At 40.4% G+C, this 25,131-nt stretch overlaps 1 protein-coding gene across 1 annotated transcript; it reads right to left on the bottom strand.

Annotated features, from left to right (window-relative positions):
* Positions 1–1,016: 1,016 nt before the first annotated feature.
* Positions 1,017–23,982, bottom strand: LOC308688864 (adhesion G protein-coupled receptor E3-like). Its single transcript, XM_081362305.1, has 12 exons — positions 23,947–23,982; positions 23,499–23,567; positions 23,164–23,365; positions 22,457–22,576; positions 11,645–11,826; positions 11,374–11,535; positions 5,093–5,299; positions 4,783–5,015; positions 4,502–4,568; positions 4,327–4,418; positions 4,082–4,244; positions 1,017–1,625 (listed from the first exon to the last, which is right to left on the bottom strand). The coding sequence occupies exons 4-12, from the start codon at positions 22,560–22,562 to the stop codon at positions 1,569–1,571; spliced, it is 1,269 nt and encodes a 422-aa protein (XP_081218431.1). The 5' UTR covers positions 22,563–22,576; positions 23,164–23,365; positions 23,499–23,567; positions 23,947–23,982; the 3' UTR covers positions 1,017–1,568.
* Between the last annotated feature and the right edge of the window lie 1,149 nt (positions 23,983–25,131).

The raw sequence follows: 25,131 nt of genomic DNA, 5'->3' as shown, positions 1-25,131 counted from the left end.
TGCAGGTGATGAGGAGTGTGTGCAGGTGATGGAGGAGTGTGTGCAGGTGATGAGGAGTGTGTGCAGGTGATGAGGAGTGTGTGCAGGTGATGAGGAGTGTGTGCAGGTGATGAGGAGTGTGTGCAGGTGATAAAGGAGTGTGTGCAGGTGATGAGGAGTGTGTGCAGGTGATGAGGAGTGTGTGCAGGTGATGGAGGAGTGTGTGCAGGTGATGAGGAGTGTGTGCAGGTGATGGAGGTGTGTGTGCAGGTGATGGAGGTGTGTGTGCAGGTGATGGAGGAGTGTGTGCAGGTGATGGAGGAGTGTGTGCAGGTGATGGAGGAGTGTGTGCAGGTGATGGAGGAGTGTGTGCAGGTGATGAGGAGTGTGTGCAGGTGATGGAGGAGTGTGTGCAGGTGATGAGGAGTGTGTGCAGGTGATGGAGGAGTGTGTGCAGGTGATGAGGAGTGTGTGCAGGTGATGGAGGAGTGTGTGCAGGTGATGGAGGAGTGTGTGCAGGTGATGAGGAGTGTGTGCAGGTGATGGAGGAGTGTGTGCAGGTGATGAGGAGTGTGTGCAGGTGATGGAGGAGTGTGTGCAGGTGATGGAGGAGTGTGTGCAGGTGATGAGGAGTGTGTGCAGGTGATGAGGAGTGTGTGCAGGTGATGGAGGAGTGTGTGCAGGTGATGGAGGAGTGTGTGCAGGTGATGGAGGAGTGTGTGCAGGTGATGAGGAGTGTGTGCAGGTGATGAGGAGTGTGTGCAGGTGATGGAGGAGTGTGTGCAGGTGATGGAGGAGTGTGTGCAGGTGATGAGGAGTGTGTGCAGGTGATGAGGAGTGTGTGCAGGTGATGAGGAGTGTGTGCAGGTGGTGAATGATTCTGGGAAGTGTAGTGCTGAGGGTGACTGAGCCTGTGACCTTGACTATCATTTTGATAAATTAAAATATTTTGTAAAAAAAAAAAAAAATGTATTTGAATAATACAGGAAAGTGTGAATGTGACCTGAACAAAAGCAAAAAAAAATTCACGTGTTTTAATACAAAAACTCAAGACACAGATTTAATTTGAATGAGACATTAGTTGCACATTTAAATTTATATCAGTATACCAATAAATCCTGTGGCCTTCCCTCTTGAAAATACATTTATGACATATTTTGCACTAGACAATTAAAGTTGTACTGTAAAATGGATCCTTACAAAAAGAAACAGCTTTCCGACCTTCACAAACAAAAATATTTTTTTGCAAGATTGACAAATTTATAACTTTACAACTATGAATATAAATTCATTTATTTCCCTTCACCATGCACACATGAAACAGCTTTTGGTTATTGTTGTTGTTGTTGTTGTTTATACATATACTTTTCACCCTCCACCAAAAAATCCTGTTCACAAAAGACTAAATAAAATTTAAGAGCTTTACATCAATAACATTAACAGCTATAAAATAAGACACTCGTATTACATGTTTTCCTATCATTCAAGTTGAATTATGAATTTCAAATTCCCAAAACATTCACTCTGTTATATAAAATACCCGTATAATAATGGCACTTTTTATTTCCTGATCGTGATTGCTGTAGTCCTCAGTGTTGTTTGACACAGCAAAGACATCTGAAGAACTTCCTGAACTGCTGTCTGACCTGGACAAGAATGAGACGAGAGGAGCTGAGTGACTTCATGACATCCATTTAATCTCTGAAACTCATCAACCACAGTGGAATTTCCGGTAACACTTAACGTTCAGTTGTAAGTCATTTTTAAGTGGTTAGTTAATGATGAACTAATCATTTACAAAACATTAATAATATGCTGATATAGGCCTACACAGCAAAATCCCCAGTGTTAAATTAACACTCCTCAGTGTACATACGTGTCCACACTACAGGGTGTTAAAATTAACACTGAAGCAGTGTTGAAGTTAATGAGGTAATTAAGTTAACACTGAAGCAGTGTTGAAGTTAATGAGATAATTAAGTTAACACTGAAGCAGTGTTGAAGTTAATGAGATAATTAAGTGATTAATTAAGTGATGATTGGCCATTAGTGGTGACACCTGATGATAACAAGCAGACTCACTGAAGGAAAGAGAAACAAGAACAGAAAAAAGAGAAACACAAGAACTACTGACTTCGAGCCATTATTGCACTTATTATTTTACCAGTTTGACTTTATTTCTGTCATACATCTACACACGGTCTTATTTAGATTTAACAGAAGTTTAGATGGTAATGTTTTATGGAATGTTTTGTTTCATGTCACCATTATGGTGGTCAGTGGTTGCTTTAGTTGGGCTCTTGACCCTTTACTATTTAACATTAGTATTTCTCTGGCTGCTCCAACTCTGTGCTTATAGAGCATATGTGTTGTGGCAAGAGAATCTATGACTTCGGCTGTGTTTCCTGAAAACATTGCAAGCCTAATTTGATCGTACAGACCGTTTGTTGCAGTCAGAGAAAAACTAATATTAACAAAATGAAAAGGGTCAAGAGCTCAACTAAAGCAAACACTGACCACCATAATGGTAACTTGAAAAGAAAAAGTCCATAAAACATTACCGTCTAAACTTCTGTTGAATCTCAAGAACTTTTGTCGATGTATAACAGAAATAGAGTCAAACTGGTAATAATAAGTGCAACAATGTGTAATGACTCAAAGTCAGTTGTAGTTCTTGTGTTTCTCTTTTTTCTGTTATTGTTTTTTCTCTTTCCTTCAGTGATTCTGTTTATTAACATCAGGTGTCACCACTAATGGCCAATCATCACTTAATTAATCACTTAATTATCTCATTAACTTCAACACTGCTTCAGTGTTAATTTTAACACTCTGTAGTGTGGACACATATCACTGGGGATTTTGCTGTGTACTAAGATTTTATGTATGTTTTGTAAACTCCGTTACAAGTCATCTACAAGTGCTTAGTAAATGATTAACTAATCTTTTATGAAACATGACTATGCATTCATAAATTATTAATTAGTGATATGTTAATTATTTAATGTATGTTAGATTCAGTTAGTCATTTACAATTGATTAGTTAATGATTAACTAATCTTTTACAAAACATGACTATGCATTTCATAAATGTTTAATAAATGATATTAATTTTCTTGTATGTTTTGCTCACATCAGGTGCACAGTGGTTAAAGACTCCATGTGTTTCAGAGGAGACAGCTGTCTATACCCTCACCAGTCAGCACTTACACTGCAGTACACACTACAGTGTTCAACACCTGTTATAGATGATGTGTAAACGCATGAATAAATCATTTACATCACTTTCTGCGTCCCCTAATCTAAAGTGTAAACTATTCATCACTTGTACATGTGTTACACATCATTCGTAGATTAACACTTCAAGAATCAATAAGGCATAAGATCTACGAATGTTATCTTCGAATGATGTCTTACCTGTTACAAATTATCTGTACGTGTATACAAGGCATTTACAACACTTTCCGCACCCTCTAATTGCTACATACATACAATAAAATAACAATTTATTAAACATTTATGAAACGCATATTCATGTTTCATAAATAATTAGTTAATCATTTACTAATCACTTGTAAATGACTTGTAACGGAATTTACAAAACATACATAAAATGTTAGTATATTACTTGCTAATCATTTATGAATGTTTTGTAAATGATTAGTTCATAATTAACTAACCACTTATGACTTACAACTGAACGTTATTATAAAGTGTTACCGATACTTTACTTTTATATACTGTCTCTGAATAGAGTGAAAGTTTGAGTTTGAGAGGAGTAATGCTATGCATGAAGACAGACAGACATATCAAAGACTTTCTGTATTTATATTCTGACAGTTGGAGTTTGAATATTTTTCACTCATTTGAACATTCTGTCACAAAATCACAATGGGTCACAATGTTGCTATCTAAATTTCTGACACTTGCTCATTTTAACACTGCGTCACAGGAAGGAAACGGAAGAGTAGTAACAGATTAAACAACTGCCTCTGACATTTCTTTATAAAAGTCATGGATTGCCTATAATAAGAAAACAACTGTAATAAACAACTGTAATTACAGTCTTTCATGGAATATGATGGTAAATTGAGTGATATCTGACCTCATTATTGAGGACACAATAGACCAGGAAGATGAAGGTTCCCTGCTGGGAGTTCAAGATCAGGAAGAGGATCTCCAGCTCCTTCCTGCCATTAGTGAAGAAACCCAGAATCCAGGAGCAACCAAGAACCACAAACTGAGCCAGTGTTTTAAATACCATAATCCTGCAGAGACAGAGTTAAAGTGTATTTATTGACTACTTTTTTTTTTTTTCTATGGAGTGTTTGAAATCTGAATGTTTGTTACTTGGTTTGTTTCATCTGTGAAACTTCAGCGTTCAGATTTTTGAGAGTTGAGCTCAGACTGATGATGATGTTGATGAAGAGAATCATGTTTAACTGAAAAGTAGAAAAATAATAATTAATCACCTTGTTTTCCCTTTAATATAAATTAAATTATGAGAAATAAGAAATGTGCTTACTGCTAGTATGACACAAACGGGACCCAGAAAACTCCAGATAAAACCTTTATCCATTTTAATCCAGCAACTGTTTAGAGGAAACATAATATAAGAACTGAATGAATTTGTCAAAAATACTATGTCTGGTGTTGAGTTTTTTAGTCTTTTTAAACTTGTGCTTTTACAGTGTGTAAACAAATTTTTTATCAGACAAGAAATGTCACAAAAGCCCCAAGCTGCTTTAATTCCCTTTAATTCCAAAATCAAATGAACTTAAAAACTCAACAACAACAATAACTCACTGTTCGCTGCCGTATCCTTCAGGAAGCAGCCCGACAGACACGGCCACCACAACCAGAGCAACCATATATCCAATCACACACAGGAATCCACTGTTAAGCACCTCCCTCTTTTTGGAGCTGATCTGTGATAGGTTCTTCACACAGATGAAGAGCAGCACAGCTTCAATGAACATCCACACAAAGCCGGAGAGAAAGAGGAAGTGCAGCACACCTGATATCACGGCACACAACACCTGGAGATCATGAGAGACGGTTATGATGATTCTCAGTGAGACTGTGCTGAGCTGTAGGGCTCCTTCATCATCCTCACCTGATGAGGGCGTATGAGGCTCAGGAACTGTTGTGTGAGCAGGAACAGAAGGTGAGCCAACAGAAGACTCACACAGAGGTTGATTCGAGCCACATTATTCACTCCAGGACTCCACTGACAAAGGGCAAAGGTCAACAGGGCCAAACTGAAGAACACCAGCCCCACGATCACACACACCAAATTCAACAGCTCCAGCAGTGAGTCGCTCTGAGAAAACATGTCAGAGTACATGAGTGCCAAATCTGTGCTGTTCTTCAATGCTCACACAGCAAAAACTCCAGTGTTAAATTAACACTCCTGGGAGTGTATATGAGTCCACACTCAAGAGTGTAAAGTGTTAAAATATGAGTGTTAAATTAACACTCAAGAGTGTTAAAGTTAATGAGATAATTAAGTGATTAATTTAGTGATGATTGACCATTATTGAAGACACCAGATGTTAACAAGCAGAATCACTGAAGGAGAAAATCACAAATTGTAAGTTACCATTATGGTGATGGGTGTTTGTTTTAGTTGGGCTCTTGACCCTTAAATGTTTACTTTAAATTTTGCTTGTCTGCTGTTATTGATTTAGGGACCGTTCGGTATTTATGGAAGGGGCCACCGGAGGAAAATAGGGGAGGGTCATGTCTTTTTATTCTTTGTTGAGGGGAGGGTCACCCAAATTTTATATTCATTAAAACAGCAACATTTCAAAGTGGCTTGTTTGGTGCTATTTTTTTCCATTTAGCTCCATGTTGATCTCGCGTTATCAGCCCCCCTTCGATATCAGATGGGTCTGACCCAACAAAAATCCAGTTTGGCGCTGTTTGACAGTGTGCGCTTCAGTTCGCACTTAGAAAAAGTGCATCATGTCAGAACAGAATGCCAAAGAAATGTTTACCCGGCAAAGCTTTAAAGCACAAGCAAATAATGAACTGTTGTTAAGTGCACAGTGTCCTGTAAGTGTAACTCTACCGCTGCATTAACATGTGATGTGAACGTACGTCGAGTTTAACAGTATTGGGACTGAGGCGCCAGAACTGCTGATAGAATGTGCGCTGTAGGGCGATAGGCCTAATGCATATTTTAGTTTCCATTCTTATTTTGTTTCCACGATGTGTAAGATGTAGGGCTACCACCAGCCGCGGCGCTACCATTGGGGTACCACTCATTTAGGTCCGGGCCCACCCATTTTCTATAGCCTATGGTTTTGTACGTTTCTTCATTCGGATCTATTTGCGATGATCGATCCAAATTCTAAACAAACAGTTTACATGCTTCGTCCTTGTTACATTATTCATTAAGATAATAATTAATAAATGCACGCATAATTATCAGTGAACTTGATAAATGTTGCAGACAGGCACGTGCACACATAGACATCAAAGGGGGCTTGAGCACCTGCCCTTTTTATTCCTGGAGAGAAAGTGCCCTTTTTTTCTGGGGTGCTTTTTTTCTATTTTTGAAAAATAATATATATTCCTGTTTGCACACAGCTTCCCTGTCAAACAAATATATTTATTTAATTAATTAATAATAATTTAGCCGTAAATAAAATGACCCACATGATGACCTTTCACCTCATTCCTCACGCTGCACGCACATTTTTTTTTTTTTTCGCGCGGCTATGCGCACTACCAGAGGATGTCTTCAAATCTGCGGCTGCTGGTAAGTGGCGTTTCATTCTCAGCGAAGTGATTTTGATGTTCGTTTACTTATTATTATTTTACAAGGACGACGTGAAGAGAGCATGCAGAGATGTTGTTTATATTGCTGTGTGTAAGGTTAGGCTATAGAAGTAACTGTTTTCCTGAATGCCATCAAGATTGAAACCGAGACTGATTTCATAGCAAGTCAATAAACAAATAGTTAAAATTAAGTCATTTACATTTTAGACGCAATGACTATTTTTGTTATGTTTCAGCAGCGAAAATAGTTCCAAACAAAGATCACTGCAGAACCATCGCGAATCTCACAGCAACACTTGTTGCATTACTGAATGATTCAGCATTTTGAACGAATCGGTTGAGTCAAAGATTCGATTACCCATTCATAAACTGCCTCATTCTGAATAAATCAGCCGTTTGAATGAATCGTTTGAATGAATGACTCAATGACTCGCTCATTAAGACGGTCGCCTGCCGCCTCCTACTGGCGGTTTAGTTTTATAAAGTATCATTCTTTTCAACATTCCTTATTTGTATATTCAAAAATATTTAAAATAATCCAAATTAATACAGTTATAATTTTTCAATGTTAATTATTTAATTTGATTGGTAACAGCGCCTAGTGTCTTATTATTTTAATTGAATATATTGATCAAATTTGAGAATTTGAAATGAAAGATGGAGCATACATTTAATAAAATTAGTGGAAAAATGCCCTTTTTAAAAGGTACAAAAAATTAGTGTTTTCAAAGTGATGTAATGAAACATTGACAATTTAAGTTTGAAGGGAGTAAAGCCTCTGTTTAGGCTATTAAGGAAATGCAATTTTGCCAAAAGAAGAACTTTTATTTTAAATAAATGTTCGTTTTAAATCAGCCTACTTCAGTGTGATATGTTACCATATTATCATGCTTAACACTGAGAATTTGAATAATTGTAATGTGATGATCAGATGCAGATATTTAAATCAAAGAATATGGGCGGTTTTGCGGGTGGATTATTTATTTTTAACAGTGGATTCGGGTGACTCAAAGTGCACCAAATTAATGAATTTATCTTTAAAATGTACAAAATTTTCTTCCCCCCGGACCCCCCTACAGATACCAAGCTCCACCAACAAAAATAATGTGGGAAACACATTAGGCTATATGATGATCTACAAAAAAATACAAATTTAATTATCTTATTATTAAAATACATTATTAGGATTTTTACCACCTCCGCCTCATTTTGAGGCTGTAAAAACCCTGTTACTGTATTTTGATCACAGCCCTATTTAAAGCCTTGTTCCATGTGCCCCCTTTTATACTTTGAGCACCTGCCCCTCCAGAGGTCTCTGCACGGCCCTGGTTGCAGATGTTTTACATGCATGCACAAACAAATGCCTTTCAACGTGTGTGTGCAAAATTCAGAATAAAATGAATGTGCAGCAATTTGTACAAATACAGAGTCTGTAGGTCTACTGTGTTGTTACCATTAAATAAGCTCATTTAGTTTCATTTTTGTTAAAATATAATGTTATTTTTTCATCTATGATGATTATGAAAAGTGAACCGCACACACGAGTATACGCAATATTGAGAGACATGGAGCGGGTCAGACATAATTTTGACCACTTAATTAAGTTTTGTTTTGCAGAAAACGTTTTTTTTAAGTGAATTTCGTTTTGTATAAATTGTATCTTAATTTTAATATTTTTTTTTATCAACCAATTGCCAAATACCAAATATAGCAGACAACACAATCATAGAGGCGCCCGCGTGGTCAGTTGCACTGCTCGTAAACAGGAGCGCATCTCATCCTAACTTAACGAAACTCAGCATATGCCTCACATACATGAAATATATCTTAAGAAAGCTTGAAATGTATTTTTAACTATTTAAAACGAAAAGAAATAGGCTACTCTCTGGTTATGTAATGATGTGCATTTCTCTCTATATACGGAGATGGCGATCGTCAACTTCATCTTTACAGCTGTTGTTGCTGTTAATAAACTAAAAATAATAGGCTTATAATTTTATTAAACAATAAATTAAATGACATTTTTATTGTATTAAAAAAGCAACGAAAAAAAATCCTGTTTATCAATAGTGTGTGTGTGTGTGTGTGTGTCGTAATAATTTGTCCGTAGCTGCTCAAAAAAAAAAAAAAAAAAACGGTCAAAAGCCCCACTGTCAGTGTTTTGTAAGGAACATGCAAATATGTTCAATATAGCAGGAGACATTTTAATTGTTTACTAATAAAACAGTTAGCCTATTTTTTATGTCAGTGTCGGCTAGACAGAAGAAGTTGACGACTCGCGATCTTCGCAGCGCTACCACATCTTTAAATCACTATTAGTAGGCTATTATTTAAGTTAACATAAAATACATAGACCTAGCTACACCACAAAAACTAGTTGAGGATAAATTCGTTAAAATTGCGCGATTCCAGTGAATGGACGTGACATTTGCAGTCAAAACTTAAAATAAAATTCTCAGAAAATGCATTTATTTGAAACGTCTGAAAGGAGTCAAGACATTAGAAAAATATCAGTCTACACATGCGTTTTATATTTAATATGAGGGAAATACACATGTGACGTGACACAAAAAAATCTTTAACTTTTAGGTGGCAAAATATTTTTTTAGTAATTCTATAAATTACACTTTGCAAACCAAAATATATATACCCACTGGATGAATAAAGATCGGCCTCCACAGAAAATTAAATTTTATATTATTTTTATTTTATTTTTCGTGTTTGCATTTATGTGAAAAAAAAAAATGTTACGGACGTGACAGTTCTCCATTACGCACGGACATGACTGCTCTGAAGCGACTTTAAAAATTGCACAGAGACCTCAAACAGAAAGCACAAAGCCTTTCTTTAAAGTGAATTTCGTTTTTTTTTATTAATTTTATCTTAATTTTAGTCAATGTTTCATCTGGATTTAATAAATAAGAAGTAGTCTAAATATAGTAGAAAATAGATCATCATGACACGGAGGCGCGGGCGAGTGAACTGGACTCTTGTCTCATAAATGAACCGAAACTCAGCCTCACAGACATGAGAAATATATAGAAAGCTTGAAATGTCTACTTTTAAACATGCAGAACAATTCAAAACGAAGGAAAACAGACTGTTTCTGCTTATGAAATGTGCATTTCTCTCTGGCACGTTCTGAGAAGATCGCGACGCATCGTCAACTTCATCTTTGCAGTAGACACAGAAAACACTTGTTTATTAAAAACAATTAAAATGTCTAGCTATATTTGACATATTAATAATCATTACTTTTGCCGGTTCTTTGTGACAGCTTTTAGATGCTTTATTCGCAACGCCACCCACATGTTGAACGAGTCACACCGCATCAGCACCGACAACATGATTTTGTTTTTTCAAATCTGAAATAAAAAATCGTGATACGAACCGAATCGTAGGTTTGGTCTGTCGTTACAGCCAGATGAGAAAGCAAGAGTTTATGGTTTAAAAAACAAACAAACAATGGCTATCTGAACATCTTTGCCAAGCGCAAACCAGTACAGAATTAGGCTAATCAATAAATTATCGGGGAGGGTCATGCCTTTTTTCACAATCATTTTGGAGGGTCATAGAAAAAATTATTGCTGGCGAAGGGAGGGTCATTTCTTTTTTGACAACAGATCTCAAAACTCCTCCGGTGGCCCCTTAAATAAATAACGAACAGTCCCTTATAACAGTCAGATGAACAAAGAGACAATGTGATCTGATGGTGTTGGTTATGTTTTGACATAATCATGTTGAGATCTGAAAAACGAAACTTATTGAGATAGTTTGGTTTAACTTGTTAATTACAGCAGCTCTATGATTTTACAGCATATGATTTTCAGTATTTTTCATATAATCCAAAAATATTTCATAAACATTGTTCTGACCAAAAGACTTTCAAATGAATGTATTTAGAAACACATACATCAATAATCAGCCTGTGAATCTCAACAATGGTGACAATAATAAAGCATGTTGCAGTGGCTCCCATCATGCATTGCAGTATGAATAAATTATGATCTGAATTGTGTATGTAATTTAATTTTCCTAATTGAATATTCTGCTCGTCACCATTGTTGAGATGCATAGACTGAATCTTGATGTCTGTGTGTGCCTAAAATGAAGTTTTTTTTTTTTACAACTTTTTAGAAATCCTTTGTATTATATCTAAAATTCTGGATATTTATGCAGAATCACAGTTATGCTGTAACCAACAACATAAATCTAAGTCAGAAATAAGGATCTTAATGAGTTCAGTGATCAAGTTCAAATGATGATTGTCATAATATAACCAACACCATCAGATCACTTTTTTTCTTTGTTCATCTGGCAGTAATAACTCAGATAGAGCAGGCAAACAAAATCTAAAGTAAACATATAAGGGTCAAGAGCCCAACTAAAGCAAACAATGATCACTATAACGGTGGCTTACAATTTGAGATTTTCTCCTTCAGTGATTCTGCTTGTTAACATCAGGTGTCTTCAATAATGATCAATCATCACTAAATGAATCACTTAATTATCTCATTAACTTTAACACTCTTGAGTGTGGACTCATATACACTCCCAGGAGTGTTAATTTAACACTGGAGTTTTTACTGTGCACTATAAATGTTCTCGTACCTCTGATGGGCGGCTGGTTTGCATGATGAGAGCGAATGTGGACAGATGAACACAGGAACACACAGTGTAGTTGCTGTTGGTCTTTAAAACAGAACAACCATCTACAATCCACTCGCTGATATTCCAGTACACACAGGACAGAGAACCGTCGGGGTCAAACTCCTGCAGAAAGAAGAAAGAACATGCAGAAAATATAACAACACTGAATATGAGATGTTTTCAGATGTTCATCAGTTCTCAGATTGGACAAAAGCACATTTCAGTCTCTCACTCTGATGTGTTTGAGGGTGAAGTTGACTGGTTTGGTGAGTTTAGTTTTGGTGGTTTTGGGAAGAGTAGCTGAGATCACAGTGGACATCATGGTTTTAATCGTGTCATTTGATGTGTTGAAGAAGTCGGGCTTCAGTAGATTCTCCATTGTGTTATAACTCATGAAAGCCACAGCAGCTGATCCTGTGTGACAGACACAGAAGCTTACATACAAAACTACTACAATAATAACAACAATAATAATCAAAAAAGCAAATGTGGCTTAGTGGTAACCCACCCAGCAAAATCCCCAGTATTAAATTGACCCGGCACCTTCACATAAAAATAAGAATACACTGTAAAATCCAACATTGGTTCTTACTAAAACTTTTTTAGTTAACTTTACTTAATGTCTTAACTTAATTGTAAAAATCTAGTAATCTGTACTATTCACATACTATGTTTTATTTACTCAGAAAACCCAAGTTAAGATTAATTGATTGGTTTGAGTGTGGTTTTTGAGGCAGGGAAATTCTTAATGGACCTTTCACTCATTTCCTCCACTTCTGCAGTTATTTGTCTTTGTTTGCATTCACTCATTTCCCAAAGTAATCTTGAATGTTGAATTGTCAATACAACTGAAATATTTGTGAGAACATAACATAAGTTGACTTCATAAATAGATTTTGATTTTCCTAAAATATTTATATTTATGGCGATCAGTGGTGGACGAAGTACACATACCATCTACTTGAGTAAAAGTAAAGATACTCAAGGTAAAATATTACTCAAGTAAAAGTAGAAGTGCTGCCTATAAACATTCACTTGAGTAAAAGTACAAAAGTATTTGCCTTCAAATGTACTTAAGTATCCAAGTACTATGATTTTTTTATGGCTATAATTGTCCTATTATTATTTTTGTCACAAGACTCTTGCTTAACTCAGGCTACGTGAAGACTCCAATGTCACTCTTGGCACATCAATCTATTAATAAAATGACATTAATTAGTCTATATATATATATTATATATATATTTGAATTGAATACATTTTGTGTGTGTTTAATTTTGGACAGAAGGGGACTGTTCCCATAAGGTATAATACATTTACAGTATTTACTGTATATATTTTTCACGAGCGTCTAGTTATAATAGGCCTATTATAAACATCCTAATGTTATGATATAAACCTGCACAATGCCATTAAACACACAAACACACACACACACACACACACATTTATACATATATATAATTTATTTATTTATTTATTTTTCTACGTTATGGGAGCAGCCTATTTCCCTCCAAAATTAAACACCAAAACGTATTAATGCAGTGTTTCTGCTACTCCCCAGAAAAAAAAAAAATGCTATTATATGCAAGTAATTTTAGTGTCAACGTAATAAGCAATGCTCATTATGCGTCAATATTTACCGATAATTGCTGCAATAATAGCTGCTGCTCTCTGCCCCGCTTAAAATCATTGGCAACGTGATTTGTTTGGAACTATTGATAGCTACACGAATCACGTGACCGCGCGGCGGCGAGATTACAGCGGCTGCACACTGCACAGACCATTCGGTGAATGATATTAAAATACTGCGACTCGAGATAGATCGATTAGTGTACTAGTGTAGACGGCTCTGTATGCTTTTCAATCACTCTCGCGATGTCATAAACGGATCGGTCTGTGCAGCTCCGGTTCAAGTCGAACAAGCCTATATCAACCTTATACTGTCTATGGTCGCAACTCTCATAACGGCTCTGGTTCACGCAGATAGCGCCAAGGCAAGTTCAAAACAAAGCACGCAAGTTTTAGGCTAGTGATTGGTGGCTCGTTTGACCAGTTAAGTTTTTATCCACTCATAAATAAAAAGGAACGACTGATTTTGAAAATGTGGTAGAGTAAAAAGTAAGATATTTGACTTTGAAATGTAGTGGAGTTAAAGTAAAAGTCTTTCAAAATTTAAATACTCAAGTAAAGTACAGATACACAAAAAAACTACTTAAGTACAGTAACGAATTACATTTACTTCGTTACTGTCCACCACTGATGGCGATTAGTGATCCCTTTGGTTGGGCACTTGGAACTATATTTTCTTTATTATGATTCTCTTTCTGTTGATGCAGTGATGCAACAATAAATCAGTCGTTTAGTGTCAAAGAAAGAGAAGTACACAGCAAAATCCCCAGTGTTAAATTAACACCGAAAAGTGTGAATTATATAAACTCTGAGCAGAGTGTTAAATGAACACTGAAGCAGTGTTAAAGTTAATGAGATAATTAAGTGATTAATTGAGTTATGATTGAGCATTATTGAAGACACCTGATGTTAACAAGCAGAATCACTGAAGGAGAAAATCACAAATTGTAAGTTACCATTATGGTGATGGGTGTTTGCTTTAGTTGGGCTCTTGACCATTATATGTTTTCTTTAAATTATGTTTGTCTGCTGTTATTGATTTATAACAGTCAGATGAACAAAAAAATAATGTGATCTGATGGTGTTGGTTATGTTTAGACATAATCATGTTGTGATCTGAAAAATCAAACTTATTAAGAAATGTGGTTTAACTTGATAATTACAGCAGCTCTGTGATTCTTCAACCTATGATTTTCAGTATTGTTAATATAATCCAAAATATTTAATAAACATTGTTCTGATCAAAAGACATTTAAATAAATTTATTTAGAAACACAGACATCAATAATCAGCCTGTGAATCTCAACAATGGTAACAATAACTTTTCCTCTGGCTGCCACCAATCACAACTCATTAATGGCTCCCATCATGCATTGCAGTATGAATAAATTATGAACTTAATTATCTTAGTAATTTCCTTTTCCTAATTGTATATTCTGCTCATCACCATTGTTGAGATGCATACACTGGATCTTGATGTCTGTGTGTGCCTAAAACAACGCTTTTTTTTTTTTTTTTTTCAAACAGTAATCCTTTGTACTATATCTAAAATTCTAGATATGTAGAATCTCGGTTATGCTGTAATCCAGTGGTTCCCAAACCTGTCCTGCCGGCACCCCAACACTGCACATTTTCTTTGTCTCCCTAATCAAACACACCTGATTCAACTCATCAGCTCATTAACCCATGTGATAATATGGGTTAATGATGGTAAATATTTACTGTAGAAGAAGACTTATATTGACCATTTAAGATTTTGCTTACATCTATCTTGTAAATATGTTTTGCTATTTTATTAAAAACTTAGATTAGATTAAAAACTTAGATTAAAAACGTACTGGTTACTTTCGTAACCTCGGTTCCCTTAGAGATAAGGGAACGAGTACTGCGTTGCAAACGCTATGGGAAAACTCCTTTTCTCGAGAATATTGAAGCCTTTATTTTAAAACGCATTTGCTACAGCACAGGCGAGAGCATCAGACCCACGTGAGTGAGCTGATAGGCTGTGCTGTGGGCAACTGCACGAACCAATGGCGGATAGACAGAAGCGCGCGAGCCAATCAGGGCGCTTGGCGCTCTGTCACTGTCAAGCGCGCGAAACTACACGTGACCATAACATATAAATACAGATAGAATCCGCCATTTGACAGGTATAATCGACTGAAGCGACAAACCTGCCATAAGAAAAATAGCACGGCAAGGCAACGCAGTACTCGTTCCCTTATCTCTAAGGGAACCGAGGTTACGAAAGTAACCAGTACGTTCCCTTACGAGAACGTTCTCTCGTACTGCGTTGCAAACGCTATGGGAACGTTTCCATTTAAAACGCCGTGCTATTAATCTTTTGGCCGCTCTGACTCACCAGAGTTCCGGGAAGTACAGAATAGCCAGGATAAAAAGAGACCGAACATCGGGCCCATCAATTATCCGTAATAAAGACTGGCCAGAGCCAGTCATTTAACCCACAAGGTGATAGCCGTGTGTTTAATATCAAACTAGTCTGGGTCAGCAGAGCCAGAGTCTAGACTGAAAAGACTGTAACTGCAAAGCAGGGACATTAAAGTTATAATTCATCGGATCTGGCCAGAGCCAGTCACTTAGCCCACAAAGTGAAAACCGTGTGTTCAATATCAACTAGACTGGGTCACAGAGCCAGTGTCTAGACAGAAGAACTGTAGCTACAAGCAAGGGCATTAAAGCTATAATTCAACAATGTGGACGGAGCGGATATCCGGCCGCCGCACATATGCTATAGATGGGAATACCCAAGTGACCATGGTTCAAAACTAGTCTGGATCCACAGAGCCAGAGTCTAGACAGAAAGAACGCATGTCTGCAGAGCAGGGACATCCAGATTATAGAATCTCACAAATGTGGACGGAGCGGACCAGCCGGCCGCCGCACAAATGTCTTCAATGGGAATACCACTTGACCAAGCCCACGAAGAGGCAACACCTCTCGTGGAATGAGCTCTAACACCTATGGGACAAGAGAGGCCCAGTGAGGTGTAAGCCAGGGCAATGGCGTCAACTATCCATCTGGACAGTGTGGTTTTAGTGACCGGGAGGCCCTTGGATCGGCCCCCGAAACACACAAAGAGCTGTTCAGACTGTCTGAAAGAGGCCGAACGCTCCAGATAAATTCTCAAAGCTCTGACTGGGCAAAGCATGAGAGAATCGCTATCCTCCTCGCAGGAGGGGAGAGCTGACAGAGAAATAACCTGGGCTCTGAACGGAGTTGAGAGCACCTTAGGAACATATCCATGTCTTGGCCTAAGAATGACCTTGGAGTCATTAGGACCAAACTCCAGACAGGAAGCGCTGGTAGACAGCGCCTGTAAATCCCCTATTCTCTTTACTGACGCCAGTGCTAGAAGCAGGGCGGTTTTCAGAGAGAGAGACTTAGGATCAGCTGACTGAAGTGGTTCAAAGGAAGGTCCCTTAAGAGCCCGCAGGACCAAGGAGAGGTCCCAGGCCGGAACAGACGGTGGCCGAGGCGGGTTAAGCCTCCTGGCGCCCCTGAGGAAGCGAACTATAAGGTCGCTTTTTCCTAAGGAGGCCCCGGCTTCCAATACGTGAAAAGCAGCAATGGCTGCCACGTACACTTTGAGAGTGGAGGGGGAGCGACCCGCGTCCAACATCTCCTGTAGAAAAGACAGTACTCTTGGTACTTCACAAGTGTATGGGTCGAGGTCTCGAGCTAAACACCAGCTGGAAAACACTGACCATTTACTGAGATAGAGGCGTCTGGTAGACGGAGCTCTAGCTTCCTTTATAGTATTCAGGACGCCCTCTGGGAGGTTCTGGGGTACCCGTTGAGTGGCCATACATGTAGGGCCCATAAGTCGGGACGGGGATGCCAGATTGTCCTGTTGGCCTGAGTCAGGAGGTCGCGCCTCACTGGGATTGGCCACGGGTCTGCTACAGACAGCTGCATCAACTCTGGGAACCAAACCTGGGTCCGCCAGAGAGGAGCTACTAATAGCACTGCGCTTTTCGTGTTCCTGATCCGTTCGATGACCTGAGGGAGCATCGAGACCGGGGGGAACGCATAGAGAGGAAGGTTGGGCCAGTCGTGGGCCAACGCATCCCTGCTCTTTGAGAAAAAGATTGGGCATTGACAGTTGTCTTCTGAGGCGAAAAGATCTACTTCTGCCTTCCCGAAGACCTCCCAGAGTAGGAGAACTGTCTGAGGGTGGAGAGACCATTCCTCTGGGGGAACTCTGCCCCGAGAGAGCATGTCTGCTCCTGTATTCAACGTGCCTGGCACGTGAGCTGCCCTGAGCGAGCGCAGATTGGTGTGAGCCCATAGCAAGAGCTGTGAGGCTATGGCAAACAGGTTGCGGGACCTGAGGCCGCCCTGGCGATTTATGTAAGAGACCACCGACATGTTGTCCGTCCGTACCAATACGTGGTGTCCCGCCAGGTATGGGAGGAATGTTTTTAGGGCTAGAAAAACTGCTCTCATTTCGAGGCAGTTTATGTGTAGGCGTTTCTCCGAGCTCGACCAGAGGCCGGAGGCAGGCCTGCCCTCGTACAGAGCTCCCCAACCGGAGTTGGAGGCGTCTGTTGAAATCATCCTCCTCTCTGAAACTACCCCCATGCTTACGCCCTGCTGGTACCAGCTGGCGTTTTTCCAAGGGGCCAGGGCTTGAACACAGCGCTGGTCCACCTTGATAATCAAGTGGCCTGAATGCCAGGCGTGGGGTGGCACCAGAGGAGCCAGCCACAGCTGAAGAGGACGCATACGCAGTAGGCCTAGTTGGAGTACTGATGATGCAGAGGCCATCAGGCCAAGGATCCTCTGAAACGTTCTGAGGGGTACAAGAGAGCCCTCTATGAACGATGCCGTGAGCTGCTGAATCGTTAGAGCACGGGCCGGTGTGGGCCATGCTCTGATAAGTACGGAGTCGAGAACTGTTCCCAGGAACGTGATACGTTGGCTGGGCAACAGAACACTCTTTGCAACATTGACCCTGAGCCCTAGACATTCTAGATGGCTGAGGAGCCAGGCTTTGTGAGTATGTGACGCCGCCTCTGACTGGGTCAGTATGAGCCAGTCGTCGAGGTAGTTTAGGATGCGCATTCCATTTCAGGAGAGAGCTGCATCCATGCACTTCGTGAATGTACGAGGCGCTAGTGCCAGTCCAAATGGAAGAACTGTGTACTGGTATGTCTGCCCCTCGAAGGCGAATCTCAAGAATGGCCTGTGGTGGGGGTTCACTTGAATGTGAAAGTAAGCGTCTTTCAGATCTACTGAGAAAAACCAGTCGCCTGGGCGAATCTGCGTCAGGATATGTCTGGTCGTGAGCATTCTGAACGGCCGTAACATGAGAGCCTTGTTCAGATGTCTGAGATCTAAAATGGGTCTCAGGCCGCCGTCTTTCTTTGGAACAAGAAAGTATCGGCTGTAAAAACCTGACTCGCTCAGAGAAGGGGGGATCTTCTCGATGGCCCCTTTCGCCAGCAGACTTAACACTTCGGTGCGGAGGACATGACTCAATGTGCCCCTTACCGTGGTTTGTATAACCGCGCGAAAACGCGGTGGTCTGCGGGCGAACTGAAGCGAGTAACCATGCTTTATGATGTTCATCACCCATACTGAAACTCCGGGGATAGCTTGCCAAGCTAGAGCCCGCAGAGCTAGAGGCATTATCATATCTGGAACACCCAGAGTGGGGGGCTCGGACTGACATGTATGCATGTGAGAAATTATGCTCGATTTGTGCTTTGTGTGGGTCGCTGTTAAAACAGCGTTTGTTTGCAGGGGTGCGTGACGTGACGGGCCCATGAACTGCATTTAGAACTGCTGCAGCCGCCTGAACTGAAGAGGGAGCCGTGAGCAGTAGTCGAGCGATTTTTGGGGCTGGTCCGGCCGCAGCGGGACAGTGACCCCTCTTTGTGCCGGTTAGGACGGCTTCTTGGGCTCGTGATCGAGCGTCAGCTTCGGCCGCGGGCCCTGGCGCTTAGGGAACGGGAACCGTTTCGCTGGCTTCATGTGCTTACTGGTCTCAGCCGCTGGGCGGGGCTGGAGGACCTGGGCCACCACTTTCTCAGGTCGCGGCGTGCTCTTGGGGCGCCGTTGGACTGAGCTGGAGCGCTTTGGTAGAAAGTGTCTCATGGCGCTGGAAGCCTTCTGAGCTTCAGTGAAGCGATCGGCGAAGCCGCTGACAGATGGGCCGAAGAGACCTGAGGCTGTGACGGGCGAGTCGAGGAAGGCAGATTTATCCCTGATCTCGGTTAAGTTTAGCCAGAGGTGGCGCTCCATTACCACTAGGCTGGCCATATTGCGGCCCAGGGCTTGAGCGGTGGTCTTCGTGGCCCTCAGTGCCAGATCCGTGGCACTCTTGAGGTCTTTAAATGTGTCTGGGTCCGGGCCTGACTCATCCATGGAACGGAGAAGTTTGGCCTGGAAGGCTTGAAGCGTCATCGCCATGGCGTGAAGTGCAGAGGCGGCTTGACCGGCGGCAGCGTATGCGCGGCTGGCAATGGCCGAAGTAGTTCTGCACGGCTTAGAAGGGTGCACCGTCTTAGACCTCCAACTACCTGCAGTGGGGGGGCATAAGTGTGCAGCGACCGCTTCCTCCAGTGGGGGGAGAGACACATATCCTTTCTCTTCAGCGCCGTCAACAGTGGAGAGCGTAGAAGAGGCGGATGAGCGCGTTCGCGCTGAAAAGGGCGCGCGCCAGCATTTTGTGAGCTCTTCGTGAACCTCAGGCATAAATGGAGCGGCGCGCTGACGAGGGGCCTGCTGGCGCCCCGGCAGGTACCATTCATCGAGGCGGCTTCTGGCGGGCTCAGCTGGAGAAAGCCAATCGAGTCCCAACTCGTCAACAGCGCGAGACATGACACGGAGAAGTTCGGCGTCAATGCTCGCTCGAGTATCAGAAAACTCTAGCTGAGAGGGGGGGGCGGGGTCCGCGGAGCCCGACCAATCCTCGCTCTCAGATGCCGCCATAGAAAGTGCGTCATCGACGTCATCCGGAGATGCGCCGACAGAGACGAGTCCAGCCGCTTCAGACGAGGGGCGCTGCTCGCTCCGAGAGAACAGGAAAGGCGAAGAAGGCGTGGGCGAGGCACGAGGAGAAAGGCCCGGCGTGCACTCGCTAAACTCACCGCGCTCAGGACGCCTCTGATCGCGCCGCTTCTTCCTACGGGGCTCGTGGGGCGCCGAAGACGGAAGGTGGGCGGAATCGGTCACCGTCGAAGACAGCCTTGAACGGAGAACGGAGACAGGCATCCCGTCGCAGAATTGGCAGCCGCCTTTCATGAGCGCTGCCTCGGCGTGCTCAGGGCCGAGGCAGGCCGCACACTGGGTGTGTCCGTCGGATGCATGCAGGGAGACCCCGCAGCTCTCACAGATGGAGAGAGGCATTATGCCGCGCTGTGAAAACAGCGGTTTGCTCTTTTAGATAAATATGCAATGAAAAGGATATAATTTTTCGTCGGATGCCACAGGGAAACGCTCAGCTGGCGAGATGCCGGGATGCGAAGCTGTTCCGCTGGACGGCTTTTCCACGACGAGGGCTTCTTACGACCGGAGAAAATCAGCGACGAGGTGAGTCGAGCTGAAGGAGATTAAATCTGTCAAATGGCGGATTCTATCTGTATTTATATGTTATGGTCACGTGTAGTTTCGCGCGCTTGACAGTGACAGAGCGCCAAGCGCCCTGATTGGCTCGCGCGCTTCTGTCTATCCGCCATTGGTTCGTGCAGTTGCCCACAGCACAGCCTATCAGCTCACTCACGTGGGTCTGATGCTCTCGCCTGTGCTGTAGCAAATGCGTTTTAAAATAAAGGCTTCAATATTCTCGAGAAAAGGAGTTTTCCCATAGCGTTTGCAACGCAGTACGAGAGAACGTTCTCGTAAGGGAACTAGAAATTGCTAAACAAAAGCTTATTTGACGTGGCAGTATTCTACAATAAAAACTGTACCCAAATCTAGTCAACAAGACTTTCATATTTCGCCTGACTGTAACGTTGTTTTCATGAAATATTAGGGCATATTGTTAATTTGAGTTTAATACGTTGCTTATACAAATAGCCTACATTTTATTTCAACATATTTCAGTCGATTTTTACTCATCTCAGTATAGCAATACAGTTTGCTAAAACATCATCATTCATTCACACACGCGATTTAAATTTAAACTGTCTTTGCCAGCTGTGGTAAACAGCGCGCATCTCTGCCGTTCATTCATTCTTAAACAGAAACCCACGTGAAGAAATTCGTGAAGGAAAAAAACTTACAAGTATTCCTCAGCTCGCTCCTCGATATACCCGCACTTCTGAGGGACATTTTCCATTATTATTATTATTCCTCACAGCGCTGCAAGACGGTGTGAACAAGTAATGATCTGAATAAACTTGTGTGTGTTTTCTCAAGCTGATGGGGGCGTTCACAGGATTGCGCGGATTGCCTCAGCCATTTGCGTTTGAATAGCGCACGCTCTCCGTGGGCGGAGTCACATTACATCTGAATCAGCTGTAATTAGGTGGACTGGAATCGCTCTCTTTTAATACAGATTTCACAAGATGAGAATATTTGTTTTTTATATAAATTACTTCATTTAAAAGAAGAGAATTCAAGCTTCATGCCTGTGTGTCTGTATGTCTGTTTGACTGAGTATTCGCTGAGTTATTGTTCATTTTCGGACGCGTTTCAGAATGGACTACACTGGCAGAGAGAAGGCAGAACTCGCTTCGTGTTTATTTTTCTTTATTTGGCAAAAAGCACAACACTTTGTTTTTATTGTGAGTATACACAAAAATAATACACATTTAACAGAATCGATTGATGTATGAAACTCCTATGGAAAATCAAAGTCAACAGAGTATTTATGAGTTTCTTTTACACTGATAAAAAAAAAGCGAGCTGGTATCGCCGGCGATACCGTCGACCTCAGGGGGTTAATGTGAGATTACAACCCCTTCACACACAGGCAATAAAAAAAGGATTAATTTTAGTAGAAAAGTTACATAAAGCACCTTTAACTCGGTGTTTCATTTGAAGTCACCATAACAGTGATTAGTGTTTCCATTAGTTGGGCTCTTAACTCTTATTATATATTTTGTCTTTTTTGGCTGCTGTGACAGTGTGTTTGTCAAACACATATGCAGCAACAAAAAAGCTAAAGTGAAATGAGATCAGGTGATGACGGTTACCTGTTGATGATTTTATAATCATCATGAAATAGACTGATTCACTGATGTCTTTGGAATCTAACAGTTGTGTTGTATCATTAATATTATCACATCACAAACCCTGTGTTACTGCAGCATGAGATCCAGCAATATTATAACAGTCAGTAATAAATTATGCAGTGGATCTGGGACGTCAAAATGTTGCTATGTGGGAATGGGATGATAACTCTTTCTAAAATGTTTCAAACCTACAGAAACATCTCACATACTTGTTTCAATGTTGTTCTTGGCGATCCCAATGAGATCGATGTCCACAGAAGAATTTGTTGTGTCAAGTCGAGGGATTTTATCTAAGGTGACCTGTGGTCCAACCATGAAGACTTCAACCTCTGATGAAAAACAAACAAGCAGGTATGTGCTATATTAATTTATTTACAATTATTGTCTTTTTTTATGAAAGTCCAATTCCATTGAATTTGCACAAAAGACAAACAAATAAAATGAATATTCACTACTGTTATTTTCATCTCTGGTGAACCCTTCAGGTTTACTTATATTTACATTTATTCAGTTAGCAGATTAAATGAATCACTATTAACTGTAAGGTCATCTTGAGGTCAAATGTTAGATCTTACAGTACACTGTATAATCAAGTACTGTACAAGTGCTTCAGTTCCCAACTGGTTTAGCTTCCAAATCCAAATGTCCAAAATGTCCTTAAAATCATGTGTCTAATGTGACGAGCTTCTACCAAATGATGAATGACTTTGAACCAAAAGACACAAAAAGAGCAGAAAACACTGTCTAAAACATTTGCAATTCTTCACAATTATATAGTTACTGTAGCTGCATTTATCATCCTCACCGTCTGACACCTGTGATCCACCGCTGCTCTCTAGAGTCTAGACTATATAAACTCCCTGATATCATATATAATCTCAGTTTCATCATCAATAATAACAGTTTCTCCACTTACCTACAACAGCAAGAGCAAAACTGACACTGTCACTCGTGTCTGTCGGCTTCACCAATGTAGAGATGAGTTTCTCACTGGTTTTTAAGATACTGTTTCCATAGGAGGCTAGTTCAGCTGGGCTGACTGATGATGAAGATGATGAAGATGACTCTAAAATCTCCCCTGAAGCGTTGAAGGCCACAGTCAAAATGTTGGTCACAGTCTAATTTATTGATCAGATAAACAGTGTCACAGTAAATGTCAACAGAGCAAATAAGACAGCACTATTTTGTCAATCATATATGATCTATTATATAACTGATAAATGTTTGATTATTTTTCTCTTGAATACTTACAGTCACAGAGAGCACTTGTGATGTGATGTTCTCGATCTTCTCAAGAAGATTTTGGAAACAGTTCTGACTCTGAAATCACAATTGTGAAAGCAGTAGGCTGTTGATTTTGATCATGTTTTTCAATATTAACAGAGAGTCATGTATTGTTACTGCACTGAAGGTCACTGTGAAGGATCAGTGATGTGTACAGACACAACACAAATCTAGCAACAATAAATAGAAAAACACATTCATATTTTTAGAGTTGGGGTACTCGGACTCGGACTCGAGTCCGGTCTCGAGTCCAATTTTTAATGAACTCGGACTTGTCACGCACTCGGACGAATTTGTACTCGGACTTGACACGGACTCGGACATTTTAGACTCGGAAAATTTGCCGAGTACAGTCGAGTCCGGGCACTGGAGGACACAATATTATTCAAAAACGAAACGAAACGAAACTGCTTACATTGTGTTGTGTCAGTGTTGAGCATTGTAGCCAATCACAGATATGTATATTAAGCGCATGAACACAGTGGCCAATCAGAGGCGTTTTGAGTCACCATGCGGAGAAGTCGCTCAAAACGTTCAGAATCAGCGCGAGTTTAATCCTTTCGCAAATCTCCTCATAAACAACAAAGTCTTGACGCGATATAAATAAGAGATTCGCTGTGCAGTGCTGACAACTTCAGTGTTTATGACGAGAGTTTCAGTGAGAGTGCAGAACGCGGTAAGTAAGTGATGGCTTAAAGTGAGTGCTATTGACAATCTAAATAATATATTTTTTCATGCTTGTAGAGGACCAGTGGTTACGTTCACACTGTAAATTAAAAAGAGTGATAACTGCATTTAAATGTGGGAGAGAATCCGCAGAATTTTAGTCCTGTGAGTCATGAAATTGCGATGATTGACACAGTAACCATTGCAACATGAGAACGTGATAACCAAAGCAACATTTTGGCGTCTAATAATGTTATGATTTTTGTTACATTGATTTAGCCTACACTTTAGTCATAAGTTTACATACACCTTGCAGAATCTCCAAAATGTAATATTTATTTATTTTTTAATGAGGATGATCATAAAAACATTATTTCTATTTAGTACTGCCCTGAAAAATCTTTTTCACATAATGGATGTTTAATAGCCTAGTCCACAAGAAAAAAAACAAACACAAAATACAAGACAAATTACATAGGCTTGATTTTAATATTGTGTTTCATTACCTGAATGATCCACAAGTTTTTTACATGGTTGTTCATGAGGAAAAATCCTCCAGCTCCTGCACATTCTTTGCTTTTCCAGCATCTTCTGCATATTTGTCTCCTTACTAGCAGTGACTATGATTGTGAGATCCATCTTGTCACACTGAAGACAACTGATGGACTCATACACAACTATTACAAACCCTGCAAACATTTAGTGATGCTCAAGAAGGAAGCATTAGGAGCCAGGGGGTGTACATTTTTTAACTGGATCATTGGTGTAAATTGCTCTTATTTTATTTATAAACTCATTAATTAATTTAGTCCTGCCATTTAGAGGCTAAATAAGATATTAGCATGTAAAACAAAATAAGATAATCAAAATAAATAAAAACAAAAAAATCAACGTCATCTTGCTCAAAAGTTTACCCCTGGCTCTTAATGCATCG

Source organism: Scardinius erythrophthalmus (assembly GCF_964197995.2).
Source record: "Scardinius erythrophthalmus genome assembly, chromosome: 3".
NCBI classification, from domain to species: Eukaryota; Metazoa; Chordata; class Actinopteri; order Cypriniformes; family Leuciscidae; genus Scardinius; species Scardinius erythrophthalmus.
Note: the sequence above shows the minus strand (reverse complement) of the source record. Positions and strands in the feature narration are given on the sequence as shown.

Coding starts and splice junctions, on each gene's coding strand:
- LOC308688864 (XM_081362305.1), bottom strand. CDS start 22,562: ATGGTTGGACCACAGGTCACCTTAGATAAAATCCCTCGACTTGACACA. Junction 11,536..11,644: donor TCACCCTCAAACACATCAGA/GTGAGAGACTGA, acceptor TTCTTTCTGCAG/GAGTTTGACCCCGACGGTTC. Junction 5,300..11,373: donor AAACCAGCCGCCCATCAGAG/GTACGAGAACAT, acceptor ATGTTTTCTCAG/AGCGACTCACTGCTGGAGCT.